The sequence below is a fragment of the Python bivittatus genome, unplaced genomic scaffold, assembly GCF_059951505.1.
Source record: "Python bivittatus isolate LINGU-HERP-01145 unplaced genomic scaffold, Pbiv_v1 ctg000610_np1212, whole genome shotgun sequence".
Classification (NCBI taxonomy): Eukaryota; Metazoa; Chordata; class Lepidosauria; order Squamata; family Pythonidae; genus Python; species Python bivittatus.
In genome coordinates, this window is record NW_028277088.1 from 43934211 (window position 1) to 43953663 (window position 19453).

Below are 19453 nucleotides of genomic sequence, written 5' to 3' on the forward strand. Positions count from 1 at the left end.
GCTTTGGCTGGCAATGTTAAAGATAACACATGAGTAATCAGTGTTTTCATGTAATGTATGAATACATATAGAACTTGAACTTAGTTGACACATTTTCCACATTTGTTTATTAAAAATTGACACAAAACAAAACCTGTACAAAAAAATACCAGTTGTCTGAGGCTTTTTTTATAGCAGTTATAAAGAAGTTATCGTCTTGGACCACCTCTTCCTCTTCCACGTCCTCTTCCTCTTCCACGTCCTCTTCCACGTCCTCTTCCTGCAACTGAACCGAAAAAGAGAAAACTTTATTTTAAAAATGCAATCATACCATAGTACTTTTTAATGTAAAACATTTGTTTATGTTTTCACATTTAAACTTGCTATACAACTTGTTATAGGTAGCTCAAGTGAAAAAATGTATAAGACCTCATCTCTTACAAATGTGTTAAACTATTCTCTTTTCTTAGAGTGATCTAATCAGTTCATGTTTCTGTATTTCCAAATACTAGATATATTTTTGTGAAATATGAACTTTTAGGAAATAATAGTTTAAAATGTGTAACTTGACAGTGGTATTCTAAAAACATTCTAAAAATAAATATTTTTAGAAAGAAGTTTGGGCTCGGAGTGATACAGATAGTTCCCGGGTTAAGAACACCCAGTTTACAGAAGACCTATAGTTAAGAACAGAGCTTACTGTAGCAAAATTCGAGTTAAATACACAATGATTTGAGTTAAATACATAATGGTTTAAGTTAATTACACAATACTACAGGTAGTCCTCACTTAACAACCATGATAGGGACAGGAAAACTGGTCATTAAGTAGTGCGGTCATTAAGCGAGTCACCATGTGACCGGGCCTGATTTTATGATTTTTACAACAGTCATTAAATGAATCACCACAGTTGTTCAGTGAATCAAGTGGTCATTAAACAAATCTAGCTTCCCCAATGGACTTTTTTGCTGGAATTTGCTTAATGACCACATGATTTGCTTAACAACCGTGATGATTCACTTAATAACCATTGTAAAAAAGGTTGCAAATCCTGATCATGTGACTGCAGGTGGCAGTGTAACAGTTTGCGATGGCCGTAAGTGCAAGTACAGGTTGCAAAGCATTTTTTCTGAGGCCATTGTAACTTCGAACTATTGTTAAATGAACGGTCGTTAAGCAAGGACTATACAATATTACTGTTCCGGCTTACATACATAGTTGACTTAAGGATAGACCTTGGGAACAGAACTCGTTCTTAAATTGGGGACTACCTGTACGTGAAGAGCAACAAGGAATATAAAAAGTGTTCTGTAAATGAACAACTATTTATTTGCTATTTAAGAATTATTTAAGTGATTCTGCTACTACTCCATTATTTACAAGACAAGGGGTAGGGGATATAAGACCTTCTGGAAGAACTTTTTTGAAATGAGAGGAAAGATAGCATGTGACTCCTGCATTCAAAGGTTAGCTTCATCTGATAGCTGGTTTGATGACAAACGGATCTATAGAAATTTCTCAAGAATCAGAAGAACTTTAGTTTTACAAAGTCAAACCTGATTTGGGGGGAGGAATCATGAAAGATCACTACAGAAATTGAATCATATGATCACACAAAAATGATAAGAGCAAATGAGAAAGAAACCTTCCAACCTTTGTTTTCAAACTGGTACAAATCGATGTAAAATAACCCTCTCGTTGTTAAACATATTTTTAAAGCTATTACAGTAAGAATTAAAGTTGCTATTTAGGCACTATCATGAATGTTAAATTAAAATGCTCTTAAATAAAGCAGTTATTTACTGTTTAGTAGTCCGAAATCAAGAACTAACCTGCCTCCCTTTTCTTGGATTTGACTTTTGGTTCAACATCCACCAGCAGAGTATCAAGGGGCAAACTGTCTGGCAGAATAAAATATCTGATATTATTGCCTCGAATGCTCAGTGTCTCCAACTGGACAGGTTCTCTGTTCTTCAAAGTCATTTTTACAGCTTTAAGATGGGTATTCATACTGACATCCACTCCTGAAAAATAAAGCATAGAACATGTCCTAAACTCATGGAACAGAAGGCTATATTATTCCAAAAACTGCCTACCTGTGGCTGTACATATAGCAGAAATTACTTATTGTAAGATAAGAAAAGTAAGTATCCTATATATTTGATCAGCACAGTATAGCTTTGGAAGAATCATGAGGATCATAAATAAAGCAAACACTTAAAAAATAATTTTTAAAAAAAAATTCGTTTGGATTGCTTACAAAATACTATCTGTGGTTCTCTAATATTCTCAATCACATTTCTTAGGTAGATATAGAAATTCTCCCCTCCTTACATAACTCATGTACTTGACCTATCCTCTGGTGATTCAAAAATTTTTCCCCTATCACAATCTTGCTGCAACCAGAACTGTGGTCTTTAATATGGTAACAAGTGAGCCAACTGCCCACAATCTCCTCCCTTGGCAAACATCAGGCCTCTTGTTCTACCTGATATTCTACAGTAAAAAAAACTTTTAAAAAGGGAAAACAGATATGCTGCAAAGCCAATCTTTATTTCTAAGAATGATGGGCCCCAAATGGTCTACATAAGCTTTCTTCAAAAATAAACAATGGGCAGGTACAGCCAGATCCTTTACTTGGATGTGTGCCTAACTTGCAGATAAAGGCATGCAGGGATAGGACGGAATATCCTATGGAAGGGAGAATTTACTAGAGGGAATATTCTAATAAATCTGTGCTTTACATCCAATTATGTCCCCTATTACAGCCATTTTGTTCAGTGGAAAATCCCCAGCAGTCAGTTTGCAAAAGTGCTACACCATATGCTTAAGACACCAAATGTGTTCAGCAGTTTAAAAAGGCTGAGGACTCCCAGCTAGAATATCATACAAGTATTAAAGTATAAATGACAATTTCTTCCTTATTTTGACAATGAAAACCTTTGTGAAAATGTTGTCACTGATTTTTATTAAACATGAAATATAGAGAGAAAGTAATGCTCTGTAAGAATGATATAATAACTAGAGTGGCCTGTTGTTCCCTTGACAAGTTGTGATATAGCTAGCCAGAAATTCTGGGAGTTCTGCTGTGATAGAAAAATCTATATAGTAGTCTTTGGGTAAGCTGCTTTTTCAGTGTAATCCAGGAATGCAATTCCAATTCTAGACAGTTCCCAGTGCTGACAGATACTGCTGTAGTTATACTTCAAAGCACCTAGAAGAGATCAATTGGCTTGCCTCAATAAAATGGGACAGTCACATGCATGCACTCCTGATTTATTTAAGTGAAAGATAAGATACATGTGTATTCTGCCAAATATCCAGAATTTTACAAATTAGTTACAAATCTAATATTTATAAGTACAATAATTTCTACATCCAGAACTCCATACCTGTAATGGTTCCATGTACCTGGGTCCCGTTTTTCAGTTCAATGGTCACAGTTTCATGACTAAGTTTCATAAGAAATCTGCACAGTTGGAACAAATAACATTTTAGTTTAAATGTAAACATATTTCTCTACATACTGATACAATGACAATAAAAGCTGAAATTCATGTAATAGGCAAGTGTCTCCACAAAGCACATGTCAACAACCATTTTACTTCAGGGTCATTCTATTGGCCAATTAACAATTTTAAGCACAGGCAGGCAACTCTTTGTATTAACAGTTGGGAACCTTCCATGGCCCAAGTACAGACAACCCAGCAAGATGAGGAATCCTGCACAAGAAGAAATGGCAATTTGGGCTCTTCAACATGTATGATAAAGGGCTATATAAAGACTACTTTAATCTGCCACTAAGTAAAACCTCCCTCAAATCAACTCTTGATGATTTTATGTTGTTTTTTAATTATTATTTTTTTGCATTAATTGTTCAAAAATATAATCAAGATTAAAAAGAACACCGAGAAAAAGTAAGAAAAGCAGAAAGTAAATAGGGAGGACATTTACAAGCATTATGAAAGTAACTAAAACTGTTGAAAGGGGTGATAGGAAAGGTCATTAAACACAGCACCTAGTGCACTGATTATAATTAAACAATGGGGCAAGGATATCATCTTGTCAGCCTCCTCTATTAACAGGTATCTCATTGTTATAGTCTTTGGGAGCTACAACTAACTTTTATGGTATTTTTATCATAAAGTTTATAGATAAAATACAATTAATAAGGATAATAACCTGTGCAGTATAAATTAAAAATCAAGATAAAAGATTACAATAATTTCTCCCTAATCTAAAACAATTCTATCTTTATCTAGCAAGTCATAGAAAAAGTTAAATGTTAAAACTTATATTAGAAAAAAAACCCAGGATGTATAAGATGATATATGAAATTAAAATCCAGGAATGTCTTCCATGATGAATACAAGTCTGTAGCAGAGTTATTTTTCAAATATGAGGTTACTTTTGGTGTTCCACAACCTAACTTGCCATTCTTCTATATTTCCAATGAGAAATATACAGTATCTTAGCAGCTGTAACCTTGCGCAAAGTCAGTTCAGTATACTTTGTGAGAATATAAGGTTTAATAAATAGCAGGCTAGAAAAAGAATTCAACTTTAGAATTTGTGTCAGTTATAAACCATTTTTCAGCACTGTTGGGCTTTACAGCATTGCTACCAAATATGAACTCCCAATTTTCAGAGAATGAATTATCTATTTTAGCAATCAATATTGCAGTAAGATACTGTCAGTTAAACATCATATACCAGTTTTCTCTTATAAAATTATTTTTTTCTTCCATTGATAATCCCATTGTTGTCAATTGTTCTGTTTAAATTCTAAACCCATTTGATCATATGGTACTTTGTTTAGTTTCTGAACAGTATTTCAGTACCAACTTACAGATAAGCCCCAGCAAATGTTCAGAATTTTGTGTTATAAATTTTCAAATTCAGTCAAGTGTAGTGCATTCAGAAAGTATTCAGACCCGCTTCACTTTTTTCAATTTTGTTATGTACCTACTGCACAATCTAATTAATCTAATTATTAATAAGACAAGGATGAAATATTTCAAGATTCTTTCATCAGAATTATCAGAATCATCTCTCTAGTTTCAATATGTCCAAATAAACAGTATAGTTCTAAAGGAATTTCAAAAACAAGTGGAACACTTAAATGCAGTGCATTCGGAAAGTATTCAGACCCCCTTCACTTTTTTCAATTTTGTTATGCTTCAGCCTGATACCACAATCGTTCAATTTCATTTTTTTCTCATTAATCCACACTCAGTACCCCATAATGACAAAGTGAAAACAGAATTTTAGAAATGTCTGTAAATTTATTAAAAAGGAAAAACTGAAATATCACATTGGCATAAGTATTCAGACCCTTTACTCAATACTTTGTTGAAGCACCTTTGGCAGCAATTACAGCCTCAAGTCTTTTTTGGTATGACACGACAAGCTTGGCACACCTGGATTGGGGGATTTTCTACCATTCTTCTTTGCAAATCCTCTCAAGCTCAATCAGGTTGGATGGGGACCATTGGTGGACAGCCATGTCAGGTCTCTCCAGAGATGTTCAATAGGGTCCAAGTCAGGGCTCTGGCTGGGCCACTCTAGGACATTCACAGAGTCGTTCCTAAGCCATTCCTGTGTTGTCTTGGCTGTGCACTTAGGATTGTTGTCATGTTGGAAGGTGAACCTTTGGCCCAGTCTGAGGTCCTGAGCACTGTGGAACAGGTTTTCATTGTGGATATCTCTGTCCTTTGCTCCATTCAGCTTTCCCTCAACCCTGACCAGTCTCCCAGTCCCTGCTGCTGAAAAACACCCCCACCACCATGCTTCACTGTTGGGATGGTATTGGGCAGGTGATGAGCGGTGCCTGGTTTCCTCCAGACAGAACGTTTAGAATTGAGGCCAAACAGTTCAATCTTGGTTTCATCAGACCAGAGAATCTTGTTCCTCACAGTCTCAGATTCCTTCAGGTGCTTTTTTGCAAACTCCAAGTGGGCTTTCATGTGTTTTGCACTGAGGAGAGGCTTCTGTCTAGCCACTCTGCCAGAAAGCCAGATCAGTGGAGGGCTGCAGTGATGGTTGTCCTTTTGGAACTCTGTCCCATCTCCACACAGGATCTCTGGAGCTCAGTTAGAGTGACCATCGGGTTCTTGGTCACCTCTCTTACTATGGCTCTTCTCCTCCGATTGCTCCATTTGGCCAGGCGACCAGTTCTTGGAAGAGTCCTGGTTGTGCCAAACTTCTTCCATTTGAGAATTATGGAGGCCACTGTGCTCTTGGGAACCTTCAGTGCAGCAGAAGTTTTTTTGTAGCCTTCCCCAGATTTGTGCCTTGCAATAATCCTGTCTCTGAGCTCTGCAGGCAGTTCCTTTGACCTCATGGCTTTTGCTCTGGTACAGTATGCATTGTCAGCTGTGAGGCCTTCTATAGAGAGGTGTGTGCCTTTCCGAATCATGTCCAATCAATTTAATTTACCACAGGTGGACTCCAATCAAGGTGTAGAAACAGCTCAGGAATGATCAAGAGAAATGGGAGGCACCTGAGCTAAATTTCAAGTGTTGTTGCAAAGAGTCTGAATACTTATGCCAATGTGATATTTCAGTTTTTCCTTTTTAATAAATTTACAGACATTTCTAAAATTCTGTTTTCACTTTGTCATTATGGGGTACTGAGTGTAGAGTAATGAGAAAAAAATGAATTTGGACGATTGTAGTATCAGGCTGAAGCATAACAAAATTGAAAAAAGTGAAGGGGGTCTGTATACTTTCCGAATGCACTGTATTTAAGTGTTCCACTTGTTTTTGAAATTCCTTTAGAGCTATACTGTTTATTTGGACATATTGAAACCAGAGAGATGATTCTGATAATTCTGATGAAAGAATCTTGAAATATTTCATCCTTGTCTTATTAATAATTAGATTGTGCAGTAGGTATGACTTATCTCTCCACTGGTCAAAACTCTTCCATGGAAATCAATATTTAATAGCATGGTAAGACTGGACCAATTCTTTTTCTCAGTTTATCCCATACTTTAAATATGCTGATTATTGAATGGTCTTTATAAGTTATATTTTTCTATTTGTATCCAGACGAAGGGATATATGCAAACTATTTGTAAGTCCTGCTTCCTTCATAGAAGCAATACAGCCATAAAGTTATATAATCCAGTCTATAATCCAAGTTAAACAACTAATTTGGTAATGCAGTTTGAAATCTGGTACTATCAATTCACCTTTCAAGTCTTATAAAATTTTAAGCTTGATACTCTTTTATTAGACTGTATAAAGTTATTTGTCTTCCACTTAATACTTTGTCTTCAATTCTTTCCAGAACATTTGAAATTAAAAAATTAGGTCTTGGCAAAATGTTCATTGTTGCTGATGCAATTCTTCCTAGCCAAGACAATTTAAAATGTTTCCATTTAAGGAAATTAGCTATTCTACCTTTTCAAGTATGCAAATAAGCACTCTTAAATAAATTTTTGTTACTTTTGTCAAATAAGTTCTCAGGTACCAAATATTTTCTACAGTAATATGAAACCCCATTTTTTGCTGCAAATACAGCTTTTTTTCTTCAGGTAAATTCCATATCATCATTTGAGTCTTATTAATCAGATAGCAAGCCATACTGCTGGATATGTTCAATGATCAATTCTAGGAAATCCTTTCAATGAGTATTAAGTACTACATCATCTGCATATGATTTTAATTTTAATTTATTTTCTTGGTTTGCTAGTTTGATTCCTGAAATTTTATTTTCGTGTTATAGCTTCTTAGCTGATGGATCTAATGTCAATAAAAATAAGGAGGGACACGAAGGGACAGCCTTGTCTTGTCCTTTTCAATATAATACAATTTAGTGATAAATAAAACCACTTAAGTTTTAGCTGAATAGCAAAATACCTATCCAATGTTTTCTTGCATTCTTAGTCCAGAACTCATAAATGCTTAATATGCATATCAGTATAAAACTTGCATGGTAAGAACATATGCTCTAACATTTCAACCTCCCTAGATTTGCATGGGCAAAGCCTCTATGTGCCTGGGAAAATGTTACAACTGCCTTCTAAGACTGCTGAAGAGAGGGCATTAAAACAGGCTTTGGAAAAGGCCCAGCCATATTTAGAGTGGGTAAGCTGGTAATTCACAGGGTAGCATTTTAGGCTTTTTCTGATAAACCAGTACATCCTGGTGGTTTGGCTATTTCAACTTTAATACTTATGTCCCTGATGCACACCTTAATTGCTTGCTTGGCTTTGTCTAATTAGGTACTTAATAGGCGTTCAGGACACAGCCTGTACATGTGCAGTTTGTTTATAATCTGTCCCAACCTCTTGGATATACCTGCCGAATGATATTAGTGGGAGCAGCCCTGCAATTTCCAGACTGAGCCTTAGCATGTGGTGGTGTACACAAATAAGCAGGTTTATCATTCACAATACTCAATAAGGTTGCTTAAAATGAGATTTGTAAAATATTGCTATTTGGGCAGATATAGCTTTATCCTTATTTCACCATGCATCTGGAAGGATTGCGTTATCTACTCAGATACTAAAAATATAGATTTGCCATCCTCTGCGAATGGCCACCCAACAAAAGGAAAGTCCTTGCTCTGAAGACATTTAAGGGTAATACTGAGTCTCCATTTCAGGATCTTCCTCTTTTCCTTGAATTTCAGAATCCTTATCAGTTATGAAGAGGAAAAATGGAGCTGATGGAGAATGGCTTTATTCTGAGGATGGACGGCCAAAGGAAACTCTTCCCCTCCTGAAGGCAAAGATGAACCAGGCCAAGTTAAGCGAGCGCAAAACAGGGGATATCAAAAGGCCTTCAGCGCGTTGGGGAGCTGACTCCGAAGGAGCGCAGGTCTAGCAAGCCAAGTAAACAGGCCAGGCCACGGCCCAGCCCGGCGTGTTTCCGAATTGTTCCCGCCCTCCCCGAAGCGTTGACTCTTACCGCACGAGTTTCATGGCGGCAAGGCGACAGGCGCAACTCGAAGCGGCTTGAACTAGAGACCGCGGCCTCCCCGACAGTGAGAAGCCAAAAGCACGTTAAGAAGGAATGTTAAAAAAAAAAATTGAGCTTGGTGCAGCAGCCTCAAGCTAGGCCGCTTCCGTTACTCGCGAAGAGAAGCTACTGGCGCGCTTCTGACGGAGTGCTGGATGAATGGCCGAAAACACCACCCTTCGGTTTTCTCTTCCGGAAATCAAGACTAAATAGGAGGCTTTTTAAAACGAGCGCCTCCTGCAGGATCGAAAGTCTCAATGCAAGCAGGAAAAGGGAAGCCTGTCCAAAGCGATTGTGCAGAAAATAGGCGGGGCGGAATAGACACAGGGTGCCATGCTGGCTGAGGAATTCTGGGAATTGTAGTCCACTGATCTTAAAGTTGCCAAGGTCGAGAAACACTGCCATAGAGTATAGGAAAGAAAAAAACAGAAGGTAGAGCGCATCTCTAAGTTGCTCTTTGCGGGAGTCTTCTCTAGTCCCGATGTTTTCTCTGGTCATTTAGAGGAGGCTGCAGTAAGGACTTCTCTATTAAATTAGTGGGTGGAGAAGCAGGAGCCCGCCCCAGGGGACTAGGGTACAAATCTCGGAGGTCTCCAGCAGGATGTAAGAGGTGCTGAGCGTTCTACTTTAGCAGCAACTCAAGGTCATAAATTCTCATAAATATGTTTGATATTTGAAATTGTTTCCGGATGAATGAAAACTGTTTTCTCTCTTCCCGTACGTTCATGCATAGAAACGGAGGGAAAATCACTGATTCTACACTTGCACTAAATCTTTAGCTAGGAAATGTTTGCTAGGAAATGAAATTTTGAAAAGGCTGAGTAAATCCACTGGTAGCGCTGTAGAGTTGTTTATGTGTTCCGGTTTTAAGAATAAAAATAACAATTTTTAAGTTGTTATTTTATTGTACGGTTGGTTTTTTTCCTTGTAAACCACTGAGTTGCACAACTGCACAGTTTAAAGATCTGATAATAAAATAATAAAATCTCACATTGCAGGACTGATAAACATTCAAGGCCAATTAGAATGGCTGACACATACTTCCACTTTGCATGCACACACACAAAATGGTATTCAACAGGCAGTAGACAACTGTAGTTTTGTTGTATTAATTCTGTATTAATACAGAATTCCTGTATTAATTCTGCCATTTCTCCTGCTTTAATAGAGATGGGCATCTTAAGGTCCTACCTGCATCTGCATTTAGCTTCCAAAAGTACTGGATGCAACCCTCCCCCCCCCCAAATGCTACCCAATTGTAAAATTTAGTAAAATTATTAAATACATGGGGAATAATCTTATTAACTCTCCCATAAGCCCTACTGTGCTGCCTCATTGTGTGTGTGTGTGTGGGGGGGGAGGCGTTCCTGGAAGGGATGAACAAAGAACATTGAGAGTATATGCCAAGAGTTTCTATTCCCAGCTATTACCCAAGTGTGAAGGTCATCCCAGCTGAAACAAACAAGTAGGAAAAGGCAATGGTGAACCACTCCTGTATTTTTACCAAGAAAACCACATGAATGAAAAATATGAAATGACTGAAAATTTATTTATGTGGTCACTAAGAGTCAACACCAGCTTGATGGCATGTAATCAAAAAATCAAAAATCTTATTAACTTAAAAATCTTTAAGTGATTTGAATTCCATTTAAATGAAATTAAATATTTTTTCTTGTGGTCTTGCTTACATTTTGGAACGTGGCTTCTGCCATATTCTTGTTTTAGGAATAAATTAAACAAGCACATTTGATAAATGCTACCCATTTGTCTCCCAGCAACATCATACCTTCCATTTCATAAGCAACTTAGCAGTAGAACTCACAAAGGGAATTGAGTTCAGGAAAGCTTACACCTTAATACATTTATACATTGTGCAACTCTGAACACATATCACAATCTGTAAAAATGGTTGAGAGAAATATGTACTACTATTATACTAACCTGGATGTTTCAATAAATGCTTATGAGTCATGATGAGGAGAAAAGCCAACACAAACTATGGGATCATCAAACTGGACATCTGCTGTGAATGATGAAGCTGCTACAATCTCTAAAGAGATTGCACATTTAATAGAAGGGACCTGGAGCATACCCACTCTGCAGCAACACACTGGGCTGGCAGAAACTGTTGGAGATAGGCGGTATCCTAGGCCCTATGCCATATAGGGCTTTATAGGTAATGACCAGCACCTTGAATTGCACTTGGAAGGCAACTGGCAACCATTGCAGCTCGTGTACCAGCGGTGACACATGGGCATACCAGGAGGTACCCATTACTGCTTGTGCCATTGCATTGTGTACCAGCTGTAGCTTCTGGATGGTCTTCAAGGGCAGCCCCATTGAGAGCGCATTGCAATCATCATGAGGTGACCAGGCATGAGTAACTGAAAGGTCTCCTGGTTGAGGAAGGGGTGCAACTGGCACACAAGATGTGCCTGTGCAAAGGTCCTCCTGGCCACAGCTGCCACCTGCTCTTAGAGCAGTGGCTGTGAGTTCAGAAGGACCCCCAAGTTGCACACCAGTCTAGAATGGGGAAGTGCTACCCCAACCAAGACCAATAGTCACCAACACTAATGGCCAAACAGCCACAGCTACTCAGTCTTTGCAGGATTGAGCCAAAGCCTGTTCTGCCCCATTCAGACCCGAACGCCTCCAGACATTGGGTCAGTACAACAACAGCTTTACCTGCAGTATGCTGATCCCGAACCCCGAGCTAAAGGATGACCTCACCCAACGACCTCATGTAAAAGTTAACAGGAGAAGGGAGAGCGTTGAGCTCTGAGTCACCCCACAAATGAGGGGCCATGGCTGTGACCTTCCCTCCCATCTACACTGACTAAAACTGACCTCTGAGGAAGGAAGTGAAGCACTGCAACACAGTGCCTCCCAGTGCAGCCTTCAATGCCAGATTGCACTGCAACTGCTCCAAGACAAAAATATCTAACATGCAACCCCCACTATGTGTTGGGTCCTCTATTATTTGGGGCAGGTCCATGGTGGCCATGAACTCCTGAGCCATCCCAGACTCAACATCACCTGGTGGCAGGTTAAAGTCCCCAAGGACCATCAGCCTTGGGGACTCCACTGTCAATCTGGCAACAGAACCCAGCAGCTCAAGTGGGGATGAAGTTATACAGCAATGAGGGTGGTACACAAGCAACAATTGTGAAGGCTCAGTTTTAACCAGAGGGTCTCATATCAGGTTGCCTGCAGAGCAGAGCCTCTAAATGCCCTCAGTGACTCATGGATGGCAATAGCCACCCCACTTCCCCTCCCCTGGGTCTCAGTTGATGCCAAACCCAAAACCCAGGTGGGCACATTTCTGAGAGGGGAACCCCCGGCCTATCCAGATCTCAGTTATACATGCCAGGTCAGCACCCACAATTAAATTTTGGATGAGGGCAGATTTATTATATACCGACCTAGCATTCAACAACAGCAGCAGGAGCCCGGGGCTGCCGAGGATCTGTCTACCTGGTCCTGAAGTTGAATGCTGAGGGCCAGATCTTTGGATCGCTCTCAAACAGTGTTCCCGGGATCTCCAAATGCCTCAGATTCCCACCATACCTATGCCCGTCACTGTACACAGTAGCACCCCCAACCCTGACATCTCTTCCCAGTCCACCCTCCCTCTGGGTTCCTCTGTCCTGGGCCTACCCATCCATATCTCCCAACCCCAATAATACACCTCCCCAAACACTAAGGACAAAGAAAAAAAAGAGGGAGAGAGAAAAACCTACACTCCACCCTTTACCCCCATTGCTCCTGCCTGAATTCCCACAAGCTGCTATGTTCTGCCCTGCCCTGGGCACTTTGCAGCTGTGAAGCACTGGAAACTCCTAGGGAGCCCCCACAGTGTACATTTTAGCACATTGTAGGAACACAGCACAATTTTTCGTATTAAAGCTGTGATGAGAGTTGTACATTTGCAGCTTTTAGTATCTTTTTTAGCTATAAAAGCAGAGGAGTGACTGATGGTGCTAGGCATGGTGTACAAACAGTATTGGGATAGGATAAGTAGCTAAGCTGCCTCTAGTTTGGGAGTTATGCAGCTGCATTACTAAAGAATCTATGAAAACATCGTCTTTAATGAATGGGGGAGGAAAAAAAAGGTCACAGCATCGAGCCAGCCAGGAGTCGAACCTAGAATCTTCTGATCCGTAGTCAGACGCGTTATCCATTGCGCCACTGGCCCTTGCGTGTGAAAGGCGCTTCTTTGCCTCTATTCTAAGTTCCACCCACAGCCTTTTGAGGTTGATGCTATAAGCGAGATTCCTTGATAGGTTCAACCAATCAAAACCTTTCTGAAGTCTTTCGTTTTAGACATTAGTCAGGAGAAGCTTTACTTCAGCGAACTGAAATTACAAGGGACGCCGGTCAATCCCAGGTCGCTTTCCATTCGGCGTTGCCTAGAGCCGGAGCTAGCGTCAACATTGTGGTTCCCGCCCACTCATCCAGTATAGGTTGGCGAGATTAGAACGACAGATTCCACCAATCCCAGCTTTCCTAGTCATTGCACCGCTCTTCGGGAAGCCGCGGAACGCTTTCTCATTAAGTTTGTCCTAAGTGGCGTGCCGTCTTGAAGGCCCAAGCGCGGCTGCCAAGTGACGGGGAAGCAAGGAAGGAATTCTAGAGAGAAAGCAGCCGGAGCCCGGGCGGAACTGAGCGGCTAGCGAAGGAGCAAAAGGGAACCATGGCGGTGGCCACGGCAGCTGCCGCCGCCTACGAAGAGCTGAAGCTGTAAGTGAGCGGCTAATGGCCGGGGGGAACTACCACTTCCTAAGCCCGTGGGGGTGAACAAGCCCTCGCATGGCGGTGCCCCTGACGCCCCCTCCCCTCCCCTCCTCTCCCCGCAACAGACTGATTTTTCCTCCAACAACGTCCCGGTCGAACCTCCCCCAGCCTGGGGTCTCTGCATCTGCGAAACGACGAGCCCCGTTGTAATTAGCGATTGTCGTGGGAATTGTCGTTCAACGCATCTGTCGAGCGCCAGCTTGGGAAAGGCTACCCCGGACACGCTTGGCCCCTCTGGCTTTCCTCGCCCCCAAGAAACCCTTCTCTTTCCGACTCCCTTTTTCTCAGCTGCTACTGGCAGGTAATCCCAGCCACCAAGCTTTCTGGGTCGCTTACTGCGCCCCGGTTTCTGCTTTTTCCGTGGCTTTTCTTCTCTAACATATTGGTCTCAATGGAAGGGCATGTACGTGGCCAAGTCGCATCCAGCGTAGCTGGCTCTCCTGTAGAGTCTTTGGCAACATTTCTTTTTGCAGTTGACTCTTCGCTACCACTGAAGGCTCCCTTTCCTTGCTAAAATCATCTTTGATTTCATTCATTGCTTCTTCCTGGTAAAAAGTCCCCCCTCCCCAACCTGAAGAACTATTTTCTCTCATTGGCCCTGCCACGAATCATTTGGGTGACCTAACCGGCAAAAAGTTTTGCAACATGGACCGCTTTGGCTGCATATGATGAAAGTTATAGTTCAGTATATATGAAGGTCACCAGGAGTGAAGTCCTCTATTTTGCAATGAGTTGCTGTAGGTGAAGGCTTATGTTATTAGAAAAAGCTCCTTGTATATAGTTACTTAGAGAGAGAAGTTGCATTGTGAGATCATGATAAATCCAGGGCTTTATTTGATGTGAATTTATTTTTACCTTTACATAACTGCTGCAGTAGTCTGCTTGATCCTAAATTTAGTGATGAATAGTCTTTTGCCAGCCAGGCCCTCTCACCAACCTGCAAAGCCCTCCCTGAAGCCCCCACCCCAGAGACTGTTTCAAGAGTATATATATTGAAGTGCTGTTTTTTTCAGGGCTTTGGTATGTGTAGTGCTGGCACTTTAAGGGTATAGAGTATGTATCCTTCACTTACTGTATAAGGTTCTCCCTTCACTGTTGCTCCTTGAAAAGTAGAAACCTGAGCCAACCTCTTCTTAGTGCTTACATTATGGAATTATGGGGTTACAGCGCTTGCATAATAGAGTTATGGGAGGGAGAAAGGGAGGCGGTTGAGTTGCATTCTGTGCAATACAGTACTGTAGTCTCCGGAAACAACCTATCTCCATAGTGAAAGTTAGCTCAGTGATAAAATTAAAATTTGACAACTACCTGGACAAGTCCCTGAGTTTTCTTGGCAAGGATTTTCAGAAGCGATTTGCCGTTGCTGCCTCCTAGGGTTGAAAGAGAGTGACTGGCCCAAGGTCACCCAGCTGGCTTCGTGCCTAAGGCGGAACTAGAACTAATAGTCTCCCAGTTTCTGTCCTGGTGCCGTAATCACTACACCAAATAGCTCTCTTATGGAGTATACAATTCTGAGAAGAAAATTTTTGTATGCATGTGAGTTTTTCTTTTATAATCATCCATGTACTGTTGCTTAGAAGGTCACTTATCTTACTGATCTTTAGCATATTTACATGGTAACACAGCTTAGAGAATGGATGAGATGAACTTCCAAATAAGTGCACGAAGAAGTGTAGAATTAGTATTTAAAAGACGATTGCTTTTGTTTATATATTCATTTATTTATTGATAACAAGTGATTTAATAAAATTGGCGATCAGTCAAAATGTATCTTGGTTTCTCAACCCTTACTTTGTGTTATGATACAATAATAGGAATCACATTTATGAGTTGTCCTTGCAGAAGTGTGATTTCTATGATGTTAGATTAAATTCTTAACATTATTTTTTGATGCAGTTTAATTCTTGATACATATATTCCAATGTTCTGATCAAATGGAAAGAATATGCAGGAATATTTTTTTAGGCTTATTCAATTGTTTAATGCATATTGTTCTTTTCCTCTTTGATAAAACTAAAATCAAGAGAAGTTGACTACAGTGTTTCAGTGTTAAACTGCAGAAAGGTTTTGGTGTTGCAATATTGTTTACTAACTGTGTTTCTTAAGAATGAAGGCTGAACTCTAGCCTTGCTCTTCAACTACAAGCGATGCTATATGAATGCTCTGAAATAACACTGGAATGTATTGTTCTGCTTTCCAAGATAAGTTTATGAAGAATTTTTATTGTTGTAAATTGAGGAACATGTAGTAATTAATTTGGAGTAAGTAGTATGTAAATGGTTGGTCATAATGCAAAGATGTTAACGTGTGTGTATGAAGTCATGATTGAAGTTAATAAGGGTGCTATCTTCTGGATCTGTCCCCACTACTGAGTAAAGGTACTGTCCACCCATCCATGAGTCAGCACAAGATGAGTCAGGTTTATCATCATTCCAGATTTTGGCCCCTTATATCAGGGCTCCAGGTTTAATGCTGAAATCTGTGTGGCAAACTCACACATCATGTGGTCATATCAGCTGAGCCCCAACATGGGAGAGGAAATATTTAAAGGGGATGTGTGGCTAAACTCTTGTTTAAAAATTACCTGCTTAACAGCTGATGGAGTACAGGATTGTATCATGAGTGAGAATCTCCCTTCTAAGGCATTATACAACCCATCTCCGATCAGCTGTTAGGCTGATCCTTTTTTCAAAGCCAAATTGGCTCAGACTTGGCTGGTACAAAGAAAAGCCCAGTTTGAAAGAAACGGACTCTGCTGCTGCCTAAAGAAGAATGACCCTGGACCCAAGGACCAGAGTAGAAGGACATGCTGGAGTTCAGATGAAGATGATCTCATGGGGACACAGAAGAAAGAGAGTTTGTGAGCATGTTAATGCTGGGATTAGATACACATGAGAAAAGGCTTTCAAAGTAAGAAACTATGTATGTTGAGTTTTCAGAGAAAGGAAAGTAGTTTAAATGGTAATATGGAGTTTTCATGTTATGGAATAAATTGTTAAAATGTAAATATAGTTATGTGAACTGAAATTATGCTTTTTGATTTTGTCTCAGGTTGTTGGCCATACAAAAATGATGCTGATTCTTATGCTGGTAGAAAGTTTTGTTGTCCCTGTTGTCAGTCCCTATCCTTTATATTTTGAATCACTGCTGAATGGTGTTATCCTGATTGGTGAATATGCTATCCATTATAGATAACAATGTTGGTTTTCTCTTCTGGCTTTGCTGCTTTCCACTTTTAGCATATCATCAGCCAGTTTGAAAACTGCCTACCAATCTGTAGCAAGAATGACATGTGTCTTAATTCAGGACTCTGCCTGTCTTTCCCAGACAAGTTTGTTTGCTCTTTCATGTCCCACTTGGGCATCTCCCAAGTTAAAAAAATAATTGGAAAAGATATTTAGATGCTATTCTGATCTATACCTACAAAGATCAGAATAGTGGAAGCAATGGTATTCCTTGTGATACTTTATGGAAGTGAAAGTTGACCTTTGAAGAAACAAAATTGAAAGAGTATTGATGCTTTTGAACTTTGGTGTTGAAGAAGACTCCTGAGAATATTGTGGACAATCAGGAAAACAAGCAAATGGATCGTCAAACAAATCAACCTGGAGTTCTCACTTGAAACACAACTGACCAGGCTCAGATTACCATACTTCAGATACATTACACAAAGTTGTAGCTCTCGAGAGAAAGGTCTAATGCTGGAAAAGGTGGAAGGAAACAGAAGAAGAGGATGACCAGCAGCAAGGTAGACAGATTCAGTTATAATAACAATGGGTGCACCATTGGAAGGCCTGAAGGACCAAGTTAAGGACAGATCATCATGGAGAAAATCCATTGAGAGTTGGCATCGATTTGAAATTTGAAAGAGACAAATACAGTTCTTCCTCTTCAATTGAAACATTAGTGGTCTGTTCTCCTCTCCATTCCTTGAGATCTGGAGAGAAGTTGATTTAAAAAATAGAGGGGAAAGGTGATTTGCATAAAAGCACTAATGGAGAGCTTAAAGGCTGGGAGAGAAATGGCTGAGCTGGATGCTAGCTAGTGACCAGAGAGGCAGAGACACAGTCCTTCCTCTCAGCACTTCCTAAAGACATCTACAGTAGGTCTGCTGATTTTGCCTCTAAAGTAATGGATGACAAACATGTAAGGGATTTTATATACCTTGAGGCTTTCCTTGGAATATTGTTGGCATAAAGAGGGAAATACCATTTTTATAACTGGCTGGTGTTGATTTCAGTGTATTCTGTCATGGGTAGGGAATGATATGAAGGCAATATTGGGGAACAAGGCAGAAAATTGGTGTTTTCAGGGCATGTTTGTGCTATACAAAGGTGCAAGTGAGATCAGGGCCTGAAGTATCCTATTGGGAGCGATGTAATGGCCCCTTTTAACTTACATTTAAAAGTAAAGGTATAAGTACAGAATTTGTTCCACCTCATAATTTATTTGGGCATATTTTGGGCTGATGAAAGTTCTTGGTTCATCTTTTGTGATTAATAAAACCACACTATAAGAGATGCTCATATCAGGATCTGTATTATCTCTAGAAGATTGGAGACTCCAGTATAGCAGAGCTATATCTCATAAAAATAATAATTTGGGATGCAACAGTTTTGATGGAAGATGCTATGCTAGGGCTTCATTTGAATGTTGTGTGTGTGTGTAATTTTTATTAAAGATTTTTTAAAAAGGAAAATAAAAACTAATATAAAGAATAAAAGAAAAAGAAATCAAAGAGAAAGCTAAAAGTGCAAGAAAAGAAAAAAAAGTAAAAGAAAAATAGAAAAGAAAGACAAAAGATACAAAGAAGTAGCTTCCGATCTTCGTTACAGCAGTTATAAGTACAGTTATAAATCTACCTGTTACTCTATGGTTACAACATAACTCTCTTCTTTCTATAATCTGTCCTGTATAATCATCAAAACCATAAACCATAAGTTCATTTTTTTCTGTTTCACACAAAAAGTCTGTAAGGGGTTTCCACTCAGCAGTAAAGGTAGATATTGTCTTTCCTCTGATCAAAGAAGTCAATTTAGCCATTTCAGCAAGTTTCATCATCTTCACCAACCATTCCTCCATTGTGGGTGGTGCCCAATATTTCCATCTTTGTGCATACAATAATCTCACTGCAGTTATGTACAAAAACAAAGTTCCATAACTTTTTTTCCAACTGTTTGTCCATCAATCCTAAAAGAAAAGCCTCTGGTGTTCTCATTGTCCTGAATAGCTAGAATAAATTCATTTGACAATAGTTTTCATTTACAAGACACATTATTGAAGTATTTCCTCTGTTATAATCAAGAGCATACAACTCATATTATGAAATCAGCAATAAATGTATATAAATTGTAACCATATTGCTATTCCTGTTCATACACACTGTTTTTTCATCCCATCAGACATTCTTATGATAATTTTGTAGTTCAAAATTATACTGTATCAAGAAAAACATGTTTACCTTTCCTTGCTAGATGCAAAGCTGTTTTTCAGAACATCATGGCATTTGTATTCCTTTTGATTTACTATTAAAAGTATTCAATATTAGTACATAATGACAGAGATTCATATAAAGGGCACATACCCTACATTTGAAACTGCGAACAGGAAGAGATTTTGAGAAAGGAGTTTTGTATAGGCATTTTATGTGCTTGTTCTCATGGTTTTGAAAACAGACTTTGACTCTTAAAAGAAGTATACATTTTCCCTCCC

General features: G+C 39.5%; 2 protein-coding genes and 1 non-coding gene across 3 annotated transcripts in view; 1 reads left to right on the plus strand and 2 right to left on the minus strand.

The window, feature by feature from the left end:
- Positions 1-80: 80 nt before the first annotated feature.
- On the minus strand, positions 81-9122 carry SNRPD1 (small nuclear ribonucleoprotein D1 polypeptide). The gene is made up of 4 exons (XM_007437855.4): positions 8897-9122; positions 3372-3448; positions 1812-2003; positions 81-265 (listed from the first exon to the last, which is right to left on the minus strand). The coding sequence occupies exons 1-4, from the start codon at positions 8908-8910 to the stop codon at positions 189-191; spliced, it is 360 nt and encodes a 119-aa protein (XP_007437917.1). The 5' UTR covers positions 8911-9122; the 3' UTR covers positions 81-188.
- A 3947-nt stretch (positions 9123-13069) lies between these two features.
- TRNAR-ACG (transfer RNA arginine (anticodon ACG)) lies at positions 13070-13142 on the minus strand. The gene has a single exon. It is a non-coding gene; the product is annotated as a tRNA-Arg (tRNA).
- A 344-nt stretch (positions 13143-13486) lies between these two features.
- SACM1L (SAC1 like phosphatidylinositide phosphatase) overlaps positions 13487-19453 on the plus strand; it is a 35349-nt gene continuing 29382 nt past the window's right edge. Inside the window, exon 1 of the mRNA XM_088150912.1 lies at positions 13487-13687. Within this exon, the coding sequence (XP_088007038.1) occupies positions 13641-13687 (47 nt within the window). The 5' untranslated portion in view covers positions 13487-13640. The remainder of the gene's footprint in view (positions 13688-19453) is intronic.

Excerpts from the sequence above, each read along its gene's own strand:
- SNRPD1 (XM_007437855.4), bottom strand. Across the intron at positions 2,004-3,371 it reads GGTACATGGAACCATTACAG|GAGTGGATGTCAGTATGAAT; the intron begins GTATGGAGTTCT and ends TTTATTTTTCAG. Across the intron at positions 266-1,811 it reads ATCCAAGAAAAGGGAGGCAG|TTGCAGGAAGAGGACGTGGA; the intron begins GTTAGTTCTTGA and ends TTTTCGGTTCAG.